The sequence below is a fragment of the Mus pahari genome, chromosome 7 (genome assembly GCF_900095145.1).
Source record: "Mus pahari chromosome 7, PAHARI_EIJ_v1.1, whole genome shotgun sequence".
NCBI classification, from domain to species: Eukaryota; Metazoa; Chordata; class Mammalia; order Rodentia; family Muridae; genus Mus; species Mus pahari.
Window position 1 is genome coordinate 35,585,970 of NC_034596.1, and position 26,558 is coordinate 35,612,527.

At 35.9% G+C, this 26,558-nt stretch overlaps 1 protein-coding gene across 1 annotated transcript in view; it reads left to right on the plus strand.

Moving 5' to 3' along the window:
- Window positions 1-26,558, plus strand: part of Agmo (alkylglycerol monooxygenase) — a 304,766-nt gene that overhangs the window by 77,604 nt on the left and 200,604 nt on the right. Inside the window, exon 4 of the mRNA XM_021202587.2 lies at window positions 22,780-22,883. Within this exon, the coding sequence (XP_021058246.1) occupies window positions 22,780-22,883 (104 nt within the window). The remainder of the gene's footprint in view (window positions 1-22,779; window positions 22,884-26,558) is intronic.

Sequence of the window (26,558 nt, forward strand, 5' to 3'; positions counted from 1 at the left end):
CAGAGTGACTGGGTGAACTTACTGGATCTGTATCAAACATTCACTAGATGCTATTCATGAGTGAAAAATTATTTTGTCAGTAAACAAATCAAATAAAAATCCTTAACAAGTAATGATTGGCATAAACTAAAGTAGGTTAAGAATATTGTTTTGGAAAGCATGTTTTCCACTTGACAAATTATAAAATACTTAACATACCTATATCTTAAACAGTAATTATTTCATCAGCTTAGTGACTTAACTTGATGTATATTAATGTTTGCACCCTTATATTTCTTTCCATATTTAAACTGAACCAGTCGCATGCCACTGTTAAAAATAACTGTTTATTATAAAATACATGAATAAAAAAAACTTAAATTCAGGTTGGAGTGTGTGATTATTTATGTGGCTGATGAGTTTTTTTCATAAAAGATCAGCTGAGCTACTGATTAACAAATGAATTATAAAAAGTGTCATAGATATGCAACAGAATCCTATTTAGTATTAAAAATCAAATTTGTTGAAAACTCAATGAGTCTGGAAAGTATTACACTAGACTATGTCACCTAGGTTTTGAATGATAAAAAAATTACCTGTTGACTTTCATACAAGTATCCTAATATTTAATGCACGTATGTTTGCAAATAAGGGTGTGTGAGAGAGTCTATACAGATTATGAAATAAGGAAGTGTTTATAAACTAAGGAAATATCTAAGAGACCATACAAGGGAACCAGAGATATTGAGGAAGGGAGGGGGACATACAGGACAAGAAATCAAGAAGATTAAAGGGAAATGTGGGAGAAGTGAGCCGGAGGAACAATAAAAGAATTTTTCTGCAAAAAAAAAAAAAAAATGTAGTGAAATACAATATTTAGATGTTCATTTTTACAAAGGTTCTTCCAAGGGACTAGAAATAAACATGTCAATAAATGAAAAATTGTGCTATTACTTTTCCTTGGGAAAAGAAGTCGGAAAAGGATTATTTTAAGATTCAGGGAAGTTCATTCTGGGACCTTTCGTGATATCTGTGATTTCCATGGGGAGAGGGCAGGAAATGAGAGCACTCAGAACACTACATTCTGCAGTATCCTCCAGCTTGCAAAGCTGCATTGTGGTCATCTGAATGTGCTCTGGAGCTCTTGTCTAAAAACACCTTTTCTACACAGCATCACTGAAATTATCTTTAGAGAAGTTAATACTTTAAAACCAACTTGACTGAATAATTTCATTAGAAATGGCAAAAATTTATCATCCAAAAAATAATGTAAAGACAAGCATAACCCGAAGTACTATAATTGAAGTAAATGTAAAACAAACAGTAGACTTTTGTAAGGCAGTATTAGAATGCTGATGTGTAAAAATTATATATCTTCACAGAAATTGTTAAAGATATTAGGCTTAACCATGTATAACTACTGATATTTACTTCCTTCCAGGCAAAAGATATTGATTCTGTGTGTTTTAATCTGACACATGGTGGAAAATAACATCACAATGTGAGCTGAAATTTTGAAAAAGGTGAAGCTGTACTAAATTAATTATCAGAAGGAAGGGCCTGTCGTGGGAGTAGTAGAGTGCCCCTTCTGATTCCACACTTGGTCCTGGTACGTAGTGGTTGCATGATCTTAAGAAATTCACTAGTATCTATGGATATTCATTTTTCATACAATGGAAAGGTATAAATAACATTCCAAGAGCTGTTTGAAAAATTAAAGATCGCAAGGAATAGGAAGGCGTTTTAGAAACCAGAGAGAACCATAAACACTAGTTAATATTCAGAACATTTTATGTTTAACAATAGTGAGATAAAGTAAGGAGAAAAGCAAGAAATCTTTTCTCTTGTATAATAGTTGATTCCTATAATTGATGAGGAAAGAAAAATATTATACTTTCTAGTCTAGAAAAAAGACATCCCATGTGCATTTTTAAGCTGAGCTATCTGCCAATGAAATCCCTAGACAAGCCCATTCCTTTCCTATGAAAGCGAGTCACACCACTCCCAACCTCTTGCAAACTGTCGATGCTGTCTAAAAATACTCCATATTATGAATTAATGTTTCCTAATTTGAAATTACAATATCAATTTATATACTCCCAACACTTTCCCCTGAGCATCATTTTATTCATTATGACTTTTTTTTTCCTGCAAGGCAAAAATCTTTGCAAATATTTGCCCTTGTTTTTCTTTGGCACCATGTGAGGAGACTCTGTCAAAGGAGGGACAGGATGTCTTTTTTGGACTATAGCTGTATTTGGCTAAATTCACTGAAGGGAAGACAGTGTTCTTGAGTGCCAGCATGTGGTAAAGGGCTAACAAGGAGGAAAAAATTCAGCTATTTTGGTAAATCAAGCACTGCTTTATTGTAGGCAAGAAAGAGAAGCAACAGCTGTATAAGTTTGACCATCATTTTTGGCTTCTGAATAATTTTGAATAGTATGGATTTATATTTACATTTATTTATATTTACATACAACTTCAACATATGATTAGAACAACAACTTTAGTCACCACTAGAGGTTCATACAGCCACCATTTGTGTTTATGATACAATGGAAAATATTACAAGGGCATACCTGAGACATTACCTAAAGGACAGGGTAAAATGCTTCATGCAGGCATAATTTATTATTACCTAAAGGACAGGCTAAAATGATCCATGCAGGCATAATTTATTATTCAGACTTTTATCTTCTGAATAAAATATGTTTTTTTCTGCTTGATAATTAAAGTCCACATATAATTGAAGACCATATATAAATGAAATTATTTACCATCTAGATGTATATTAATTTCTGATACACTAGAAATTGTGTATATATCTAAAAGTACAAATTGTATACACTTTTGTTTTCCTAGTATGTTAACCACCTGTGAGGCAAAATAAATATTATTACTCAGCAAGTTTATACTTCTTTTCTAGAATATTTAAAATTAATGATCATGATTACAATGAATGGTAATTATACGCTTTGCATGTGAAAACACAGCCTGATTCAAATATTCAGTGGGTCCTCACAACATGTTACAATGAACATAACAATGTCTACCAAATTTTCTTAGTAATTTTATATAAAATTACTAATTTCTTTTAAAAAAATATGAAGCCTGCATTTCAAAAAGTTAACTCTTTAATTGGGATATATACAAACCTTTGTTGTCGTCGTGAGCAATGTAGCTCCCTGAAACCTAATCACAGCTATTTGAACACTGGGAAGTAGACTTCAAAAAACAGAGGTTTTCACACATGCAACAAATAGTTAATATTTCAAGTACTAACCTGGTAAATTAATGTACTGAGATCAGAAACTTGAATTTTGCAGAGTTTGACTATTTCCTGCCTTCTACTCCTCTTGGGTGAGTTTGTTTCTTTTCGTTCTAGAGTTCTCAGATGTGCTGTTTGTAAAGATCTCTCCAGTTTCTTTACCAGGGCACTCAGTGCTATGAACTTTCCTCTTAGCACTGCCTTTTCATTGTGTCCCATAAGTTTGGGTATAATGTGTCAACATTTTCATTAAATTCCAGGAAGTCTCTAATTACTTTCTTTATCCCCTGATCAAGTTATCAGTGAGTAAAGAGTTGATCAGTTTCCACATGTATGGGAGCTGTCTATAGATTTTGCTGTTATTGAAGACCAGCTTTAGGCCATGGTGATCTGATAAGATGCATGGTATTATTTCAACCTTCTTGTATCTGTTGTGGATGTTTTGTGACTGATTATATGGACAGTGTTTGAGAAGGTACCAGGAGGTGCTGAGATGAAGGATTTCTTCTTCTTTTTAGGGTGAAATGTTCTGTAGATATTGGTTAAATCCAATTGGTTCATAACCTCTCTTAGTTTCACTATGTCTCTGTTTAGTTTCTGTTTCAATGACCTGTCCATTGGTGAGAGTGTAATGTTCTGGTGGTGTTCAATATATGTTTTGGGCTTTAGTAAAGTTTCTTTTATGAATTTGGGTGCTCTTGCATTTGGGGCAAAAATGTGCAGAATTGAGACTTTCTCTTGGTGGATTTTCCCCTTGATGAATATGAAATGTCCTTCTTCATCAAGCTTGATAACTTTTGGTTGAAAGTCTATTTTATTGGATATTAGGATGCCAACTCCTGCTTGTTCCCCAGTACCATTTGCTTGCAAGACCCTTTTCCATCCTTTTCCTCTGAGATAGTATCTACCTTTGTTATCAAGGTTTGTTTCTTGTATGCAACAAAATGCTGGACCTTGTTTGTGTATCCACTTAGCTTATGTCCTGTTATAGGCGACTGAGTCCATTACTACTGAGAGATATTAAAGAGAGTTGACTGTTGGTTCCTGATATGTTTGTTTTTGTAGGTGGCTTTATGTGCTTGTGGCTCTCTGCTTTTGACTTTGTTGTGAAATGCCTAATATCTTATACTTTCTTTGGTGTAGGTACGTTCCTTGTGTTGGAGTTTTCCTTCCAGACTCCTCTGTAGGGCTGGGTTGGTAGATACTGTTTGAATTTGGTTTTGTCCTGGAATATTTTGGTTTCTGCATCTACGTTGATTGAGAGTTTTGCTGCGTATAATAGCCTGGGATGGCATTGGTGTCCTCTTAGAGTCTGCATGACCTCTGACCAGGCTCTTCTGGAGTTTATCATCTCTGTTGATAAGTCTGGAGTAATTCTGATAGGTCTACCTCTGTATGTTACTTGGCCTTTTTTCCCTTGCAGCTTTTAATATTCTTTCTTTGTTCTTTGAACTTAGTGTTTTGATAATTATGTGACGAGGAGATTTTCTTTTCTGGTTCCATTTATTTAGTGTCCTATAGGCTTCTTGTACCTTTATGGCCATCTCTTTCTTTAGGTTGGGGATATTTTCTTCTAATTGTATTCTTTTGAAAATATTTTCAGGTCCATTGAGCAGGGAATCTTCATTCTCCTCTATTGTTTTCATTGTGTCCTTAATTTCCTGGATGCTTTGGGTTAGGAAATTTTTGTTTTGAATTTTCATTTAGAGTTGTACCAATTTCTTCTACTGTATCTTCTACACCTGAAATTCTCTCTTCTATCTCTTGTATTCTCTTGGTAATGCTTACATCTGTAGTTTCTGACCTCTTTCCTAGGTTTTCCATTTCCACATTTGCCTCCATTTGTGTTTTCTTTATTGTTTCTACTTCCACTTTTAGGTCTTAAATCACTTTATTCAATTTCTTCATTTGTTTGCCTGTGTTTTCCTGTATTTCTTTCAGTGAGTTCTTGATATCCTCCTTAAAGGACTCTATTATCTTCATGAGATAGTATTTTAGGACAGACTCCTGATTTTCAGGTGTGTTGGTATATTCAGGGTTTACTGTGGTGGGAGAACTGGGTTCTGATGATGTCCAGTTATTTTGGCTTCTGTTGCTTATGGTCTTGTGCTTGCCTTGCACCATCTGGATATCCATGGTGTTTGTTGGTCTGGGTAGCTGTATGGAATCTGCCTCTTTTGTCCCTGGGTTGCTTCAGGTCTCCTGGTAGGCCTGTGGGCCCTGCGTGTAGAAGACTACCTGTGGGGAGAAGCTGCTGATTTTTTGTGCTGGCTGCAGTAGATCTCCTAGTAGGTCTTCAGATTGTTGGGTCTTCAGTGGAGCAGTCAAGCTGTTGTCCAACTGCCCTGCATGCAGCCGATCCTTAACTGCTCTGAGTGCAGAGGATCCTCAACTGCTCTGAGTGCTGAGTCCTCTAGGATGGATCCGGATATGGAGCCTTCATGGGAGCAGACCAACTAGGATTCTGCCCCAGCAGAAAGGACTGAGCAGAAAGGGTAGAAGGGATTGAAGAGGAATGGTATTCAGGAGGGCAGGGGTTTTGGTGGACGATAGGTCCCAAGTTCTCCAGGCTTCCAGCAGCAGCTGAGGGACTGGGGGCGGGAAGTTCTTACCAACCGCTCTGAGTGTAGCAGGTCCTCTAGGATGGATAAGGATATGATGTCTTCAAGGTAGTTGACCAACTAGGAGTCTGCCCCAGCAGAAAGGACCAGGCAGAAGAGGTGGAAGGGGTGGAATATTTTAAAGGTCCCAATTCTATGATTATGCAAAGTAAGTTGGAAATTTAAACTGGAATAATGAGTAATCAGAAATTCATTTACATGTGCCAGAACTAATTGTTTATAATTTGCGAAAGTGGAAATGTAAGATGAAGTAAGTAGTACTTGTTAATTAAATGATACAAGTGAATGAATTTCATTTTTACTTTTATACAACTGTTATTCATTTGGTTGTAGCTTGTAGATTTCACTTTATTCATTAATACTAATTCCTAAAATTACACATAAAATGTCATATTAAGCAAAACAGATTTTGGAGTTGCAAAAACAAACTCTTAAGCTATCAGCTGAGTTAATGTTCATATGTGAATGTTTTAAAAGAAGGCAAATTGAGATAAGTAATTTTCAATGCATACACGGTTATAGAGGTCTGTGTACTTACCACGGTAAGCCCCTGCCTTATAAGGCAATACTTCAAACATGAGAAAGAACACATCAGTCCTGTCCAATGCAGTCACATTGTGAGGATGCTTCATGATCCTTCGTGCTTTGTTTCTTTGTACTTCATTATAAATGTGAGTTAATGCAGCTCTCTAGCTGTAGCTGTTTACATTTCAAGTGAATATCCTCATGTTCTCTTTACATTGAAGACAAATGTTCAAGAGCAGTCGCCCTGCATCACTGTCAAGTCTCATGCTGAGCAGAGTGGGGATCTAAATGAGATCAACACAACTCCAGCTATGGACCATGTTTAGGTTTGATCTCTGCCATTTGGTGGTTCCGGCATGAGATGGCTATTGTTATTATTTTTTAGTTTATATCATGAATACAGTGAAATTCAGAAGTAAAACACTACAACAATTATCAGATAATATCATGAGTGGCAGAAACATCTACTCATAATAGCTTTTTAAAATTATTTTTCTTTTTTTAATCCTTCAAACCATTTTCACATGTCCTCACATATAATCCCCCAAAAGTAATTATCTTTTTGTTTTTAGCTTTTTCTCTCCCTGACTCACCCTGCTTAATGATGTTGGTTTACTGTCTCAAGTTTGAAGGTACAATAATTAAAAAAAGCATCATTTTGCTTATATTTGATAAAATCCTGCAAGCAGTGCTGGGAAAATTGAGAATACCAATGGATTCATTAGAAAAAAAATAATTTAATTCCTATTAGGATCAATTTGAACATATAAATTTAAATATTTCATTAGATTTCTGCACAATGTCTGTGTTAGCTGACTTGTACTGATAGAAAAATCTCCACGCACCGATGCCTTTTAATGACAGAATGATTTTTATAGTTCAAAATGTTTTCCTGAGAAGTCTAAATGACAGTGCTAGTGATTCAATATCAGCTAAGTGTAGCTGGGAGCACTGTGTGATGTTGAAGAATTTCTCTGGGATTTCTTTTTTAAAAAGCACTAACCTCAGTTGCTGATTATGCTGCAAAGAATTCTCTTTAAAAATACTGCACACACAATGCCTGTACATGAGAGAGTCAGTGGGGTCATAGAACTAAGTTTGTGTCGTATACACATTCATTTCATTCTATGTTTGATCTGTCAGAAGATTGGGTCACATTTTTTAAACACAGGACTAATGAGAGCAAGGTGACATGCCAAATTCTCACATGATTCATTCATTTATTTGGCTTGGCTTTTCTTTACATTTGTAGCCTGAAGCACCCCCCCCCAAAAAAAAAATTTTGTATAACTCTGAATTTAAAAAAAAAATTATAAAAAGAAACTTTATATTCTTTTTTATCTTTTTTTATTAGATATATTTCTTATTTACATTTGAAGTGTTATCCACTGTTATCCCCTTTCCTGTTTTTTTTCCTCCAAAAACTGCCTATACCATCCCCCTTCCCCTTGCTTATATGAGAGTATTCCCCCATCCACCCAACCACACTGGTTTCCTTGTCCTGACATTCCCCTACACTGGGGTATCCAGCCTTCATAGGACCAAGGACCTCTCTTCCCATTCATGTCCGACAAAGCCATCCTCTGCTACATAAGAAGCTGGAGCCATGGGTCCCTCCATGTGTCCTCTTCGGCTGGAGGTTTAGTCCCTGGGAGCTCTGGAGGGTTCTGGTTGGTTAATATTCTTGGTTCTCCTATGAAGCTCCAAAAATCTTCAGCTCCTTGGGCTTTTTCTCTCACTCTTTCATTGGGGACCCCGTGCTCAATCCAATTGTTGGCTGTGAGCATCTACCTCTGTATTTGTCAGGCTCTGGCAGAGCCTCTCAGGAGAGAGCTATATCAGGCTCCTGTCAGCAAGCACTTCTTGGTATTCACAATAAAGTCTAGGTTTGGTGACTGTATATATAAGGGATGGATCCCCAAGTGGGACAGTCTCTGGGTAACATTTCCTTCAGTCTCTGTTCTACGCTTTGTCTCTGTATGCTTCTGTGAGTATTTTGTTCCCCCTTCTAAGAAGGACCGAAGCACCCACACTTTGGTCTTCCTTCTTCTTGAGCTTCATGCAGTCTGTGAATTTCCTCTTGGGTATTCCAAGCTTTGGGGATAGTATCCACTTATCAGTGAGTGCATATAATCTCTGTTCAATGTTGTGAATGCAGTCACATTATTCTTCATAACAGGTAGTTCTTTAAAACTCATACAAAGTGGGGGAACCAGCTAGTCAAGAAAGTAATCACTCCATCACTTGGTAGGCAGAGGGATAAAGGTCAGACAAACATCAAGGCCAAGACTGACTACATGAGAGCCCAGCCTGAACTACATGAGATCTTCTCTTTAAAAAAAAAAGTGAAAGAAAGAAAAGAAAGAAAAGAAAAGAAAAGAAAAGAAAAGAAAAGAAAAGAAAAGAAAAGAAAAGAGAATAAAAAGGAACAGAAACAAGCAGATAGTACATGTTTTGTCCATGATCGCAAAACCCCTAGATGGTTAAATTCTGCAATAGCAGTTTCCTCTAATATGGAGCTCAACTGTTCCTAAACACCTGCTTCATGTCATTTTCTATAATTTTATTTTCATTTTCCTTACAGTGTAAAGTGTTCACGCTTATTGCTCAACTCTCCATAGGGGTGAAGGCATGGCTGGAACATGTTCCTCTGTGGAAATCACTATGAAAATGCATACTGACAATTGCTGTTATTAATGCAATTGATCACTAAGATCTTACATCTGGAAGAAGAGGGTCAGACTGTCGTTAAATAGATCCAGATCCTCACAGGCTACCATGGGGATGATGTTCTGGTGAAAAGTTTAATGATATAGGAAATTTTGAATTCTGAATCTCTTTAGCATTGGCTAGCACTGTTCAGTTCTCAGACGAATGAATTCCCATTAGTCTTGCCATCTGGTGCCCTAACATCCAACCACTAAGAGTTCTGGGCATTTGGGGAAGGTTTCATTGGCAAGCTTATTGCCATTAAAGAATTTCCCTTCTGGATATTGGCAGTCAAAGTGTGTGATATCCTGCTGAGCAGGAGGGCAAGGATGTGAAGGGCAGTGAGTCTAAAACTAAAACGTCTGCACTTCCTAGCAGTGACACCAGACATCAATCTTACGTTGAGACAGCCCAGAACACATGAATGCTGCTAAAAGAACAAATGGGGGCATTATCTAACCAAATGAAAGAAAGAATGACTGCCACTAAAACATTTTCCTAAGAACCATCTCAAATCAGGACAGCACACTGAAATTAATTAGTGTCTATTTAGCTGTGAACACACACATACACATACACACATACTCACATGAGCAATGTCTTTTTATAATATATGTATTTATTATAGTTAAATTCATAGTGACACAGTATCAGAGTATTTACAAATAGGTTAACTGCATATAAAAGTGCGCATCTCATGTTTTACAAGTATGTGTTATCTGGCCTAAAAGAAAAATGCTAATCTGGTCAGAGTTTATCCATTCTATGTGGTACACAACATCAAAACAGGAATCAGTAGGGGAAATTATGTCATTTGACAAGAATTGTTTCAAGTTTCACACAGGGGTTAACAGCTAATCAGAGAGCAAACATGTTTAAATTGTTTTGTGGCCAATACAATTAGATTACTAATAGATTACTATTTATTAATAGATGTATAGATTCTCATATCCACCATGTTCTATGAAGCTCTGCAAACAAGGAAAATATGGTTCACCAGGAATAGACTAGTCTTTGTGAGACACAGCCTTTAACAATATAATATATATCTTTACTCTTTATGGCTGATATTTACTGGCTCTTGATTTAATATGCTATCAGTTTTATAAATATTTTTTATATTTATAAAACTGATAGCATATTATCTATAATTATGTGCAGGTGTGAGGTGGCCAGAAGGCCTCAGATTCCTTGAAGCTTCTGTTACTGGAAGTTGTGAGCTGCCCTGCATGGGTGCTAGGAACTGAACTCAAGGCTTCAGCAACAACAGTCTGCAGTATGTAATATCAAAAACAAAACTGTTCATAGCGCCAGCATTAACACTTTTACAGTAAAAGTTTTTGATAGTGATCTTTAAATAATTACTGTCAAATCTGTTTCTCATTATAGATTTTAAATTACTTTTAAATACAAAATGATACTCCTTGGGAAAAGTGCATGTCCCATAATTGCCTTCTCATGCCTTCTGCACATGTGTGTCTGCAGGTACATGTTCTTGAGTGTGTGTGTGTGTGTGTGTGTGTGTGTGTGTGTGTATGTGTGCAAGCTCATGCATGCATGTGTGTGCAGGGTAAAATTAAGTCTGATTCTCAGTAGAACAAAACATCTTACTGGTGGAAGGCTCAGGGAAGAAGACAAAGGGGATGCATAGAGGCCATGGGGATGTCTTCAGATTTTAAAACAGATACAGATCACAACCTAAGAGGTATATTGAGATACCTGGGTTATTTAACCATGTTTTTTTTTCCTTCTCAGTTTGGTTATTTTAGCAAATGGATATTTTCTGTGACCATAGCCTATTTTATTCATGAGATGCAATGACAGTTTCATATGTCTCTTATGAGTATGGATCTTATGTTGAGAAAATTCCCTTCCATATGCATATACTGGTACTTTCTCTCACTCCCATTAGTTCTCTTCCTTGAATTTTACTTCTACTTTCAAATCATAAAGACATAATTTTATGTATATACCTATTTTATGTATCTATTCACTATATATGAGAAAAACTAATATTTGTCTTTTAGAGACAGGCTACACTGTATTATGATTACCCCACTTGCAACCATTTTCCTGCAATTGACATGACTTTACTCTTCTTCATGGGTAAAAAATATTCCATTGTATACATGTCACATTTCTTAATCCATTGTTTTGTTGCTTATGGTGTTTGCATAGTTTAGCGATTATAAATAATGTTGGCCAAAACAGCGCTGTGTTTGTATATAAGAGATACATTGACTTGGAGGCCTTTGTGTAAATACAAATGCGTGATATCTGAGTCACCTGGCAGATCTTTCTTAGCTGATAATGTATCTTGAAGTCTTTTTTTTTTTTTTTCTTTTAACAGTTTTAGAATTCTAGGACAGGTAAGGGGTTATCCTGTCCTATTATTGTCCTTTCATAGAGTAACTTGAAATCAGCTATGATGGTAACTAGAGCTTTCTTGTACTTTGTGGCTTGCTTTAGTTATCCATATTCTTTTGCATTTCCAAATGAATTTTAAGATTTTTCCACTTCTTTGAATAATGGCATTAGAACTTTGAAGGGGATTATAGATTGTTTTAACAGTATACCCATTTTCTGAAAGTAAATCATAACAATACATGAATGAGAATTTCCATCTCCAAATATCTCTTTCATTTCTTTCTACAGTGTTTTAAGTATTTTCTTTATAAATTCTCTCACTTCATTGGGTTCATTATAGGGAGTACTCATTTTTTTTAAAAAATGTAGTTATGCAAAAGATTGTTTCCCTGACTTATTTCTCATTATCTAAGGTTTCTGTTTTTATATGCTAATTTTCTGAATTAAAATTGAGTTCAAATGTTTTATTAGATATAAGAGTTATATCTGTAATGGTTGGTTAGAACAGGGTGAAAGTTGGAAGTGCACACAATTGGAGCAAAAGAGAATGATCACGTGATACAGCCAAAGCCAGAAGAAAAGCCATGCAAAGGAGAATCAGACCCCAGGGTTTTGAAAAGTTTAAATAAATATCACATCTAAAATACAGACTTTAGTTTTGACTGGAGGAAACAGGGAATACCTTTGAAGTGATTCAAATGACATCAGCAATGGTCTTCAGAGAGAGTGGGAGGTAAGAGAGTAATGCATCTGCCCTTCTCAGGTGTTTAAGACAAAAATAATTAGTAAAAAGGGGGCAGAGAGGCCAGGGGCATCCTGCATTATAAGAAAGAACTTCTGCCTAAACTACAGGGTAAGGGATTAGCACAAAGAACAAGAAAGATCAAAGAAAGAATTGATTTTTACCAGTGAAAGTACACATAATAAGAAATCAAATAAATAGTGTGACTTAGTTGCTGATGTTTCAGATGAACCAGTTTTATAACCAAGAACATATAGTACTTTCTTCTATAGAAAGACCACAGTAAGAGTATTAGGTAGACACAATTGGACAAGTTAAGGTTCTTCATATTCAAACACTTATAAAAGAGGGGTGGATTCAAACTACAGGAGTATTTGTGTATTTAGAGGCTCTTTTGCCTGAGAACATAACGGTTACACAACTCATTTTCATTGGGGCACATAAAAGGAGTTTCATTAAGATAATCATAGGGATGAACAATGTGTTAACAGATGATACAAAGACAGGGGACCATGGGAGGCACTATGGTGTTCGAAAGACAGAGAATAGAGCATATATGAGGGAGGAGAAGGTACATGTGCTTATATAACACTTATGTGCCACAAAATATATCTCTAACTATGTTATTTCACTTTTACATTTAAAAATGTTAATCACATTTTTATCTTGCTAGAATAGCTCTCCGGTTTGGCCTGTAAGAAGTGAATGTACCTTTTTTGCAAGGTTTTGAGTATGAGGCCCACATGCAGATGTGTCTTAGTGAATGCTTCTAATTACAAAAACTGAGCATTCCATCCAGGAAAGTGAGTGTGGGAACAAAAATGCCAATGGTACAATGGATGGTTAGGCAAAGATGATGGGATTTTTGACTAGAGTTAGGAAGAAAGCATGATCAAAAGGCATTCTAGTCACATTACAAAATGAGAAACAAGACTATTAGAGACCAAACAATGAACTCACAACAGCTGAGTCTGAATGTCAGGTAGTAATAGATCATGGCAGATAGGTGGTGTCAGGAGGTAAGGCGTCATCATAGAGTCAGGTGGTGTGAAGTATGAGTTACTCTTATTACAATAATCTTTTACTGGTGCGAATAGCTCTTTCAGTCACCAAAGACACACAGCCATTACCTAAGCACTCTTTCTCCAATTATATCAAGACCTAACACTCATTGATAGTCTTTCCTGTAAGTCTGCTTCACCCATTTATATTTTAGGATTACCACAGAGAAAGTTGAGTCCTTGGTTTAAGCTTTCAGTCTGATTCTTTTACTGGGCACAGTCTTACTCTGCAAGTTCAATATCGTGGAAACTTTCTAATGTAAGAACTAGGCTATTTGTCATAAAGTGCTAAAAATAAATTTTATAAAACAAAGACAAATTTCCTTATTAGTGGTAAAGAGAGCCTGTGATACTTTTTTTTTTATTTCCCCATCCACTCAGGATGCTCATTGGGCAGAGAATGCATTTTTACTTAGATATTCTGGTACTGTTCTAGTTGGCTGTATTTCCCTGACTAGCTTCTATTATGTTGGTCTCCTGGTCACGTCTTCCTGTTACACCCCCATTAAACTTTGTAGTTGAGTGATTTTTCACTTCTGGTACTTGAAGATACAAGTTATATAAATCTTTGTGCCAAGATCACTGTAGCGGGGTTCGTTGTATCTCACCACAGGAGTATGTGGGAGCAGTTGCCAAACCCAGCTAACTCTGCCACAGGATCACAATTCTTCTCGCTCAATTTCTGCTCCCTAATTAAGGTTGTTCAAGTTATTATGCATGCCATTAGCATAAAAGAAATGCCTGTTCTCCTTGCAAAACACACAGATCCCTTTGAATCTGCTTATTGTAGTTAAGAAAACCCTGAGCTGCACTGAAGCTTCCCCTAGGAGAGTTAAGCGAATGCTTTGATCTAGACCTAAAAGCATGTGTTTTGCCTACTGAGTGGATAAGAGGCCTTGAATTGATACAAAACCATTTATTATCACTATTTATTTGAAATGCAATATTGGTAACACTTATTTCAAACTTTGCCAACTTTTGCCGGAAATTGTTTTCTACATGGAGAGTTAGCTTACCAAATTTTTGAGAAGTAAACTGATAGCTTTAATCAATATTGTCTCTTTTCTAGCCTGTGACATTTCTTGACATTCCAGTGGTCATATCATTCAGTGGCGCTTCCGTTTCACAAACACATCATCTGTTGAGCAGGCAAAACCTTTTTTTCCACATTTTTAGAAATTAATATTAGTATTCCCTCTCTGGAGCATATGGCCAAGACCTACAGCTGTGTATTGGATGGACAGAAATCTGCCCTCTGTCATATGAAACCACAGATAACTGTGAGCAGAGATGCAAAAAAGGAATGGCAAGCTAGGAGAAAAATAGTCAGTTGGTTGGAGTGTCTCATTTATACCCTGTTTCATAGTTAATTCTTATAATAATCTGGTAATAAAGTAGACAATAGGCTGAAAACTTACCATGATATTTGGTTACTAAGTGTCAAGATTAATCTGGTTGAAAAGCCTACCAAGGGTCTATAGGCTTACAAGCAGTTGTAAAGAATAGTCTGGCTTGAGTAACAGTGAAAAATACAAGGGTCTTTTGAGCAGTATGTTATTTGTTCTACTAAGTCTAAAGGCCCAGCCATCAGAATAAACCTAGATTTCTCTAATGCTTCAGTATGGAAATGTGGAGCTCTGCGGTTTTAGAACTCTGCAGTGTGTCTAACCTAATAAATATACAGAGTGCACAATATGCACACTGTCTGAGTATGTACTTGCAAAATATACTCTGGCATTGAATCATTAGGATTTTGGAGAAAAATCCACTTTTACTCATCTTTCCACAAATGTATCGTTATTGATCCATCCTTTAAGTTTCTAAAACTTGAGAGAAATGTATTGCCCAATTGTGGTTACAGGACGAAGTGCTCAGAGGCAGAACAGTCCTCTCAGGAAAGCTACTGTAGCATCTCATAGGAACTCCTGCAAGCCCTAAGAGGGCTCCCCCTAACTAACCAAAGACCACTTTAAGGTTTCAGCCTCTCCAGTATCAATGCGCTAGGCGTGAAGTCTCATGTGGATTTTTGGTATTAAAATCACATTTAAGCTTCAGCAGAGTTTTATTTCTAAGCATGGCCTCAGGGGGCTTGTTTTGTTTTTTATCATTTTGTTTTATTCAAAAACACCTCTTCCCAGGGCCAGTGTGCTTTCATTGCTATTCCTAAGACCGGAGTCATTAGGGTGTTATTTCTCTGCACCTTGGTTATAGCCAGACTCCATGACACAGAATGTGATACTGTAGTTTCTCTTTGCTCATCGTCAAGTGTATCCCCCAGTTTTGAAGCAATTTCTACTTAGAATTGTTAACTCTGTACTCTTGATTTCTCCACCACCCTACTTTTACATTCTGAGATAATTAAGACAAAACACGGAATCACACATAAATACTAAAATGGGGAGTTTTTTAAAAAACAAATCAAAGACATCTCCATTTAGAAAAACAAGTACACTTGAGTTTTTAAAGCAGGGTGATAACCAAAGGACTAGGGATAATACCAGGATCACAGTGGACAAAGGTGCTGGCAGGGCACACGAGCGGGCAGGCTTGTAGGTGTTCCTTTATCAGGACCTAGTTTGTTTTCTTTCCATGATGTCTGCAGTTCAGTCCCTTACCAAGTGACAATGCTCATAGAATAAAATAGTACATGATTCAAGCTAGCAAGGCACAAGGAAATAAAAGCCAGAACAATATTCTGGATTTCCTATCACCACCTTTCTAACACAGTCACTTTAGAAAGTGAGTGAAAAGGAAATGTGCTATGCTGAGCTTAGCCAGCTGGAAGTGCTTTTTAGACACAAGCTGCAGTTTGCCATGAAACATCTAAAGTGCCTTCTCAAGTCCATATAAAGGAAACACTGACTAACAGGTTATATATTTTTAATAAAACCATTATATTTTGATTATCGGGTTATACTTGTGTGAGTAAAATCTAGTGATTACATGTTATAATTAGATAAACCATAAAACCCCTGTGATGGTACAATAAAGATTTTTGTCACTGTTTTTTTATGGTCAGTGGTAGAACTAGGCTCTGTGCTGACTTTCAGGTATTTAATAACCCTCCATCTACTGTCTCGGTGAACTTAAGGGCCTGGGAGTTACCACTGAATACATAGTATTTCACATTCCCTTCAGTTGGGGGAATGGACTCAATAGATCCTTATGTTATTCCCTCCTGTGTGACATAAGAAACTATCCAGTATATTCAAGTATGTTCAATAATGGGATTAAGAAAGACAATCTTTGCAATCGCTAAGAAAAATTGTCAGGTGTTTAAAATATGCATATTAATCACTTGTTACCTTAGACAGGTTACTGAATCAAATTGTATCTCCATTTTCTTATTTACTGGTAAGTTTTGGGAAATAGAGGAGCTAAAATGTGTAACCTGCTTCAATATTCTGTATGGGCTAAGGGAAGCCATCCTGTATTTGCATCCATCCTTCAAAGCATGCTGTCAATTATTTATCTCATTTGGAATCAAGAAAACGAAAGTCATCAATGCCACTTTATTCAAACCGTTGTAATAAATAGCCAATGACCAAAATTTGTATGCATAGGGATTCATGAAATCTCATTTCTAAGACATTTTGAAGTTAGATAATGAAGCAAAACAGGCAGAGCTGGGTTACTTATTGTCTCAGTACAGGACAGAAAAAAAGGTCTTTTCTATGGGAGCCCTGGTTACATCAGTCTTTCAAAAGTTTCTATAAGGTCATCAACACAGAATGATGATAATTTGTAAATAATTTGAAAATAATTTGTAAATTTTTTTTAGAATTCAAACATTTACTGATAAAAAGTTATAAGAAAATATATTTTAAACATTTTTATATAGATAATATTTTTGCTTTTTTAAAATGACAACAAATTACATGCTACTATGATGGAAGTGACTGTTGATTTTTACATGAAGAATCTTGTTTGAATATTTGATATGATATAATATATAGTATCTTCTAAGTTCTACAGAAATTTTTTATTATGTTATAAAGCATTCTTTTCTATGCCAGCCATATATATATATATATATATATATATATATATATATATATATATATATATCATAGAGGTCCTGATGAGTTTTTTTTCTATTTTTTACTTTAATCTTAGATGCTATACAATTTTTATTCATTGTATGAATTTTATAAATTAGGGCTAATCTGATTTGTATGATATCAAATACTACACTAAACATAGTTTCAGTTTTTAGCTTTCTCAAGGACTTTTATTATAAAATTTCCGTTTTGTTTTGTTCCGTTTTTGTTTGGTTTGTTTGTTTATTGAGACCTAATTTTGTGAAGTCCCAACCAGGCTTGTTATGAACTGTGATTTTCTTTGGACTATTGCTTCCATTTCCCAAGTGCCTGGATCACAGGTATGCCTCATCCCTCTGGCTTAAAATCGTGAAGTGTTAAAACCCACAACTTTTTCTTCTAAAACACAAGTGAATACTATAATTACTAATAACATTATTATCAATATAATTTAAACATTTCACATTTTATTCAACAATAATAAATGCTACTTTTTTTTCTTCTGTGGAAATGTTTAAAATGTTTCTTTACAACTTATTATCAGTAAATGTTTTATTTCTGAAAAATATACAAATTCCTTCTTGCATCATTTTCTGTTTCTTACTTCATGGAATAATGTTTGAACACTGATTTAGCCACAGCTGCTGTAGAGAAGACATTGTTTTTTTCTATACTGAAAGAGATACCTGGTTTCAACCTCCACCCTCCATGTACAAATGCATATACATATATTCATAAGAACCCAAATATATATACACACATAAATATTGGCACACATTAATACTATACAAACCAAACATACATATAGAAAATTCTCTCAGAATCAAAGCATAGGGTGAGATCATCAACTAAATCCCTACTGATGGAAACATTTCTTCTCTTTAAAGCAAACTTTTTGATTATTCTTGTCTTTGTCTTATTTCCTATTGCTGGAATAAAAGTGCTAAACAAAGAAATTTAAAGGAGAAAATAAAGTTTATTTGGGTTATAATTCCTACCTATCAACCTAATTCCTTTCAGGGAAGTCAATTCGCATTGCAGCCACATCAAGAACACAGAGTCATGGATTAAAAAGGCATGATAGTACTTAGCTAGAATACAGAAATAAAGACTCATACACGCACAGCAGTGTTCTGTTTGAACACAGAGCATAGATTGATTCATGCATAGCAGTGATAGTTCATACTCTACACTACTTCAGCCTAGGCCTCTGCGCCAGGCATGTGCCATATACCACATATGGGTTGGACCTTCTCAGTCATAAGCACAAGCCAGGCATGTGCCATATTCCACGCATGGGTTGGACCTTCTCAACCATCAACACAAGCACTGTTTGTACAATAAACTATGTGTTTCTGAAACATGGTTAACATGCTTTGGTGGTTTGAATAAGAACGGCCTCTATAGGTTTATATGCTTTGAGTCTTGGTCAATAGCTGAGAAAGCTGTTTTGAGAAGGACTAGGAAGGTTTGCTAGTTTAGAGGAGCTGTGTCATCAGGGCTGGGTTCAACATCAGCCCCAGTATCTTTCCCCTTCAGCTTCCAAACTGCCGAGAAGATGTAAGTTGTCTGTTGACTAAAACAGTTTTGCATATCTGACTGCCTGCTACTCTGATTCTACTTACCATGATGGCCCCGGAATCACCCCTAAAACTGTAAGGAAACCCCTAATTAAATGCTTTCTTTTATAAGTTGCTGTGGTCATGGTGTCTCTTCATAGCAATAAAACAGTGAGTAAAACAAATACCTTAAAGGATAGTGTTTCATTAACTTTCCACATACATGCAGGACACACCCACACACACCCCCATCCCCACACACCCATACCCCACACCCATACCTGTGCACATGTGCGCACGTGCACATACATACACACACACACACACACACACACATACACACACACACACACACATGCATGTACACTGACAAAGTCACTTGTGCACATACTCTGACATGAAAATCGGCTAAGCTGAAAGCAGAATGGGGACCATTTGGAAAGAGAAATGGCATCAGTAGAAGTCCTAAAAGAAGTACACAGCAAATAATGCAGCCAAACATAATCAAAAGACATTCCATATGTGCATTGATATGCCGAATGAGTCCATTACTATGCTTGATGAACATATGCAAATAAAATATTTGAAGAGAAAAATACCAACAGAAACTTTATTTGTATCACACACTGAAAGTAACTGTTATGCACTTCAAATGGAAAATAAATGTGAACAAAACAGTGAACAGCTTTATCTAGGAGTACTACTCATCATTAAAAGACCAAATAAGAATAAATACAGAAAGGAGAAGTCTATTATTTCTTTATATTGAATTAAAATAAAAAAGCCAAACTTCATAATTTGAGTGCTGTAAGATTCTATTTATTTGACATCCTCAAAACAGAGAAGCTAAAAGGCCAGAAAGCAAACTGTAAGGCAGCATGGGCTGTGAGTGACAGTGAGTCACAGGCTACCTTATTCATATGTTGTTGTACAACAAGTTAGAAACTTAAAAGAACAGTTTATTGTGAGATGGTTTCAGGAACCTGGCAATCAGCCTGTCACTTCTGTGAATCCACCAGCCCCAGCCCCAAGTTGATCTGTTGTTAATCTGTCACCTGAGAGCAGGCTGTATTGCCTTGACAGTCTCAATCTCAGGAGTTCTTTCCACATTCATTTGCATGACTGTTGGCTGGATCCCCAGTGTTTACACCAAACTTAGCCCCCCCCCCGCAAGGCTTGTTAGTTAAGAACCTCTCACCCTACATCGCCACCCCCCCCCCATTCTCCTGCAGAAGTAGACCAGCAAAGAATATTTTCCATCATGGCATCTAGGAGTGGGAGAGCATGAGAGAGTACCAGAAATACAGCTATTCTTTTAAATTACCAAAGTGATATTGCACCCATCACCTTTGACAGAATCTTGGTTCCTGGAAGGGAGTCACTTAGCCTTGCTGACTGAAAAGGAAGAGGATGAATGCATGGTCAGGAATGGACTGGAATCACCAGAGCCTAGTCCTCATTTGGCAGGAAAGAATCATGTCAGGCAAGGTCAAAGACTTCTCTCTTTCAGGATTCCAAAGTTCCATTTCATTACATTATCAAAATCTTTAAATTCATAATATACTTCAGGAACCATTTTAGATTGTGTCTATCTCAACCACAGAGGTACATGAAAAAATATAGATGATAAAATTTCTCTTTAGCAATAGTAATTGCGTAACTGCTTTTCATTGCTAAGTGTTGAATATTAGAGATGGAGGTTTTACTGAAATATATACATCTTATAATGGTTTGTGTGTGTGTGCATGTGTGTGCCTGGGTGTGTACACGCATGCATGTGTGTGTGTGTGCACGCGCGCACATGAATGTTGCACCATGTGCAATCATCTACTCAGTTCAGAGCAGGACATTGGATCTCCAGAAATTAGAGTTACAAGGAGCTGTGAACCTCCCAGGTAATGAGAAAGAAACTTGGATCCTCTGAAAGAGCAAGTACCCTCACCTCTGAGCCATCCAGGCTCCATAACTTGCACGTTTATTAAAACTGTTTAAAGTTAACAACTCAATAATATAACATACATATTACATTAGAATTTGGCTACATGAGTGGAATTTTGGCTACATATTAAACAAATATATTCATATAAATGTATATTTTGGCACTGTAAATAAGCGTAATTATTTCTAATTATGCCATTGCAAAGCACTAATAAAATGTTATATGATCATAAAGTCTATAATTTGCTTATAGAAAAAGAAAAATATTACTGTTGAACAGTATACATAATTTTATTAAATCTTTCTACAAAAAATTTTCTAAATAATATAATTTTTTCTCCCGAATATTTACTTTCATTTAGTAAGACAAGGAAAGAATTTACCAATTAAGTACTGAGGAAGGTAAACAAAAAAATTAACTATCAACTTTTTCATATTCTATTCACATAAGAACAATTGGAACCTCTTTCTTTAAAATGCCTTTGTGTAACCAATAAGCTGAATATAGACTGTGCAAAAAAATAAAAATCTTCCTGACTCTTGTCCATTGCTGGAAAGGGACATAGGTGAGCCCATGGGATCCTGTTACTGCTTGCTGTTTACGCAGCTGTGCTTCATTGATCTCAGGCTCCTGCGCCACAGTTTGTGATGGGAAGTAAATGCTTTCAAAACAACTACAGACACAGGTCTTTAACCTCTGCCTTCATGGATTCTTTGTTCCACAGTTACTTCTGTGGACGTTATAAGGAAACAGCTCTACATTACCTTACCCATCTCTGAACCCACATTTTGGGTACATTAGGATCAATATGTTGAAACATTGTTAAGTCAAAAAATAAAATACATGCTTTATTAAATGACAATGTTTATAAGCACCAGGTTCTAAAATGTTCAATAGTGAAATTTCCAAGGAGGGAATGGTGTTTACATTATTTCTATGGCTTAGTCGGTAAGCAGTTTACAAAACTTAGAAAATTCATCAAGTTTATTACCTCTTAAAGAAAGCCCACCCAACATCTGAAGATACAGATAAGCTGCATTGACAAATCTCTTGTATGTAATAAATAATCCAGAAATTTTGACCATAAACAGTTTCAGATTCTTTCTCTGTGAAGTTTTAAAAGACCTTATTATAAATTACTGCTCATTCATGCAAGAAGAACTCTTGAATTTCTTAGCTACAGCATACTTATTAGAGTTGATTAAATGAATAAAACCATAACCAAATATTATCTAAGTATTTATCAGACAATGGTTAATGAGAACACTTTTCCTGCTTGAAGTGAGACCAGGCCTTGTTAGGTAATCATGGTACTTCTTGGTGTAATAAACAGTCTCAATTTGCATTTTAATTTGAGGACACATGAAAGGTGTGTGAAATGGAGTAAATCTTGGTAAGCTCTGAGAAGAATCATGTGTAATGACTAGTGTGTGAATAAAAGTCTATTTTTAAAGATCAACATCAAATATTGTCATGGTTTGCTTATTCCAACAGCTTTTCATATCAAGAAATAGTATGGGGCAGTATTTCGTTATACACCAATTTTTTTCCCACTGGAGAATTCTTCTTTAATTAGAAGTGTGTTATCACATACTGAAAACTCATCACTGTCCTTTGACTAAGTTGTTACAACACCAAAAGTTAGCTTTTATGATCTGTTATATTGTAAATGTTGGCAAAGCAGAAATTTTGGAAGTCATTTCATTGGTGGTATGTAATTGTGTCGTATACAGTGTGAGTATTTCACTGGTTAGGTTTCAATTCATATGTATTCATAATTTGTATATGGTCTAGTTCCAAAAGTGCTTCAAGGAGCATTTTTTTTTTTTTAGTGATCGTTCTGTTAGCTAGCCTTTTCAGAGACATGTTCCAGGTGTCTCCTCTGCTCTCAGCAGAGCAAAGCACATGACTGAATGGAAGCTGCTCTGTCCTCATTCTCATTGCTTGTTGTAAATCATGTGTTTTGCAGAGATTAATCTTTTCTGGGCCGCACACCAGGCACACCACAGTTCTGAAGACTATAACTTATCCACAGCACTGAGACAGTCTGTCTTGCAGCAGTATAGTTCCTGGGTAAGTCGTGAGCAATTGAATAAATGTGAAAGTATCATTTGTTTTGTAAATTTCAAGTCTTTCTGTTTTCTCCTGGTAAACTACTGGAAGATGTGTGCTAAGTGACTCCTTCTCATTTATAAAACCAGGCACATAGGAAACAGACACTATATCCAGAAGTAAAATTTTGTTTGGTATGAAACACTCAAGAAAACACTCCAGAGAGTAGTCTGAGAAAGTACCTATGCATTAATATTTATATATTATCTTTTTTACCTAATGTCAACCATGAGGCAGACATATATATATATATATATATATATATATATATATATTCACAATAGGTTTCAGTTCAACTATATTCAGACAGAAATATTTTATACATATAATATTTTAATTAGAAAAACTTCCATTTCTCAAAAATTTGGGAAAAACTTCATAAGTCATAGGCATGGTCCCCAAGATTCACAATAGTATTGAGGAGACTGGCACATTTGAGGTCTGGCCTAGTGGAAAATCATTATATCAGTTGGAGATGTGTCCATGGAGGGATTTTTGGACCTCAGTTATTTTCTCTGGCTCTGTATTTAAGGAGGTGAAAGCTAAATACCACAGACTTGCATGCTATTGAAATCTACCATGAAGTGCCACTGACAAAAGGATACCCTCACCATTGTTGTACAATACTGTCTGCATTTGCAATATCAAAAGCTGTGAACTACATGAGCTTAATTTTGGACATTAGTTTTGTTCCTGTATTTCTTTGTAGTGACCTCATATCATTTAAGTACTTTAAAGGTGAGAGATGTGTTCATAGAAAACACAGTATATAGAAACTATAGTAGCTCTAATTTTAAGATGATAGGATTGAGTCTGCATTTATAGTGTTGAGATAGTAAAGAAAGGTAAAGAATAACTTATCCAGCCTGGTCCCTGTACACTTAATTTTTGTATTTATAGTATAACTCTTCATCACCATTAAGACTCATTTTTCAGTTATTATTATATTTGATCTTTGTTGATGAGCTCATAGTTTGTTGTGCCAAATGTTATTAGGAAACTGAAGGTCAATGAGGTAAGATCATAGTTGGTAATTTTGGTAAACTTCAAATTCTCAACTGGGTGCCTTTTAGCATATTTAAAAGAAAATATACTTGGTTGGGTACTAAACCAAAAGGCAGAATGGACAAAGCAAACATATAATCTGTGATGATATGCTTAATAGAACAAACGTAAAAGAAATGTTCCCTAGCACTAACATACCAAAGACCCCTAGGTTAAAACATGTCTATTCTATTAAACGCTACAGACTGAGCAGTTTAAAACAACAACAAGGTGTATTGTCTCAGAGTTCTGGAGGATTCCAGAGCAGTGTCACCACCAAGGTTTCAGGGAATATCTGCTTTAATATGCTGTCCTAAGCTCTTGTTTGTGGGTTTGTTAGAAAAAAAAATCATCATCTTTCAAGCTTTTACATCCCATTATTTCTGCATCTTTGTTAAAATTTACCTTTTTAAACTAAGGGAAATGGCTATACTGAATAAGGAAGCCATGGAAGCACATAGGAGTATAAACAAGGAAGTTTGACGTTGACCAAGGGCATCCATGCAATTAATGAATGAAGTGCTTGAGTTATTGTCAAAAAGAAATCTGTCAGAGCATCATATATCTCAGTCTGAAGAAACATATTTTATATTTAAACTAATTTTTAAGAAATATATTAAATGAGTTTCAGGGAAAACCCACTTTGCCATATCTCATTAAACAATTCTCGATTAAGATGCCAATCCATAAATTTGACCCCAGTTTGCTCTATTCTCAATTTATATTCCCCTTATGTCACCCCTGCCATTAAATCAGTGCATACAGTGGTGGCTGGGTTGCAAATACCCAGCAGCCTGAGTGCTCGACGTGGAGGACAAGCTTTAGACTGTTTCTTCAGCTCCTTGACAGATGATTGATGAAAAGGCATGGAACTGAAACTGTAAGTTCAAGGTAGAAGCATGCTTCCAGAAAAAAAAAATCTCAAGGAATAACATTGTGAGCTGTGTGGTCAAACATGAAAGGAAAGGATGAAGATAGTCCATCACTTAGTGTGAAAGTTGGACACAGAGTTTGTCCCTCAGAAGATGGAGGCACAGAAGCAGTTCGAAGTGATGAGGATTATACCTCACTTAGAAATGGTGACAATTTTGGAAAGTATGTGGACTGAGATCCTTGTTGAAATGGTGTCCCAGGACGCTGCCCAATCCAATGACATTCTGAGATCCTTCATCACCTAAATAAAAACCATACCTCCTTTTTATAATAAACTGATGACACTTAAGTTAATGACATCCATTGTCTCTGAAGTTTAGTTCTGCCGTACATAAAATCCAAAAAAAGGATGTAAATCAAAATCATCCGTATGAATGAAGTTAAAAATGATTGCAAATCTAAAACAAAATAAGTATCATACTTACCCGTTTTCAAAATCAAAATCTTATACCACTCTGTCACACACAAAAAAGTGTGATGAATTTGGAGGTGAGTCACGGAAATATCTCATAAGTTGCTATTTGTTTGGAGAGGTTTCACATAGGAAGAGATACCTTGGAGAAAGAAAAGTAAGGCTCTTAAGGAAGCCTCAATTTGTGACTAGCACTTCTGGGTCTCTGCTTCAATATATTGAATATTCTGAAATATATTTAATACATTGAAATCAAAGCCTCATTTCAAATTCTTTTCCTTGAATCATCTGTGAGATACCTCATCAGCAGTTATATAAAGCCTATAATTCGAAAGTTACCAAGGCAACCCCGTATATTAGAACAAATAATAAATGGGTCATGTCTTTGAAAAGAAAATTGGTGTGTGAAATGAAGAGCAAAATTAAGCTCAGAGAGTATTTCTTTCATATTATCAAGAAAATTGAAGTGGCAGACCTGTCATGTGAAGCAATTAAAGATAATAATTCCATTTTCTAGAATTTATAAGCATGCTATTTGTATTTTAAAGTCAATTTTAAGTCTCACATTACCTACATAAAAGAACTGCAATTTATAGAATACTATTAAACTGAGTTTCATTTTATTTACAATACATTTCTATAATTTTTTTATACCTCTTTAATCTTGCATTATACATGTTAATGCATTTCTAGTACATATACTAAACATTTTAGAACAATAGCATGGATATCTCATAATCAATAATTATATCAGGATGATCACTTCCTTACATTGTTGTTTTGAGGCAGTGTCTCTCTTTGTACCTCAGGCTTGCCTAGAACTTGTATAGACCAGGTCAGCCTTGAACTCATAGAGATCAGCCTGCCTCTGCCTCCTGAATGCCTGAACTGCCAGGTTTGGACATCTTTTTCTAACTCTATAATAGATGATACATGGTGGAGCTACAGTTTATGCATAACTGTATATGTGCTCAAAAACTGAAGGGAAATCCAGGCATAGCACATATACCTGCAGTCACAAAACTTGGGAGAATGAGGCAGGATCATTACTGTGATTTCAAGCCCAACTAGGCCTGTATACTAAGATACTAAGTCAGCCAGGGATACACAGCGAGAACCTGTTCCAAAATAAGCAAATAAATGAATTGGAAGGAAAAGGAAAAGACTTTGTTGAGAGAGAGAGAGAAGAGAGGAGAAGAGAGGAGAGGAGAGGAGAGAGGGAGGGAGGGAGAGAGAGAGAGAGAGAG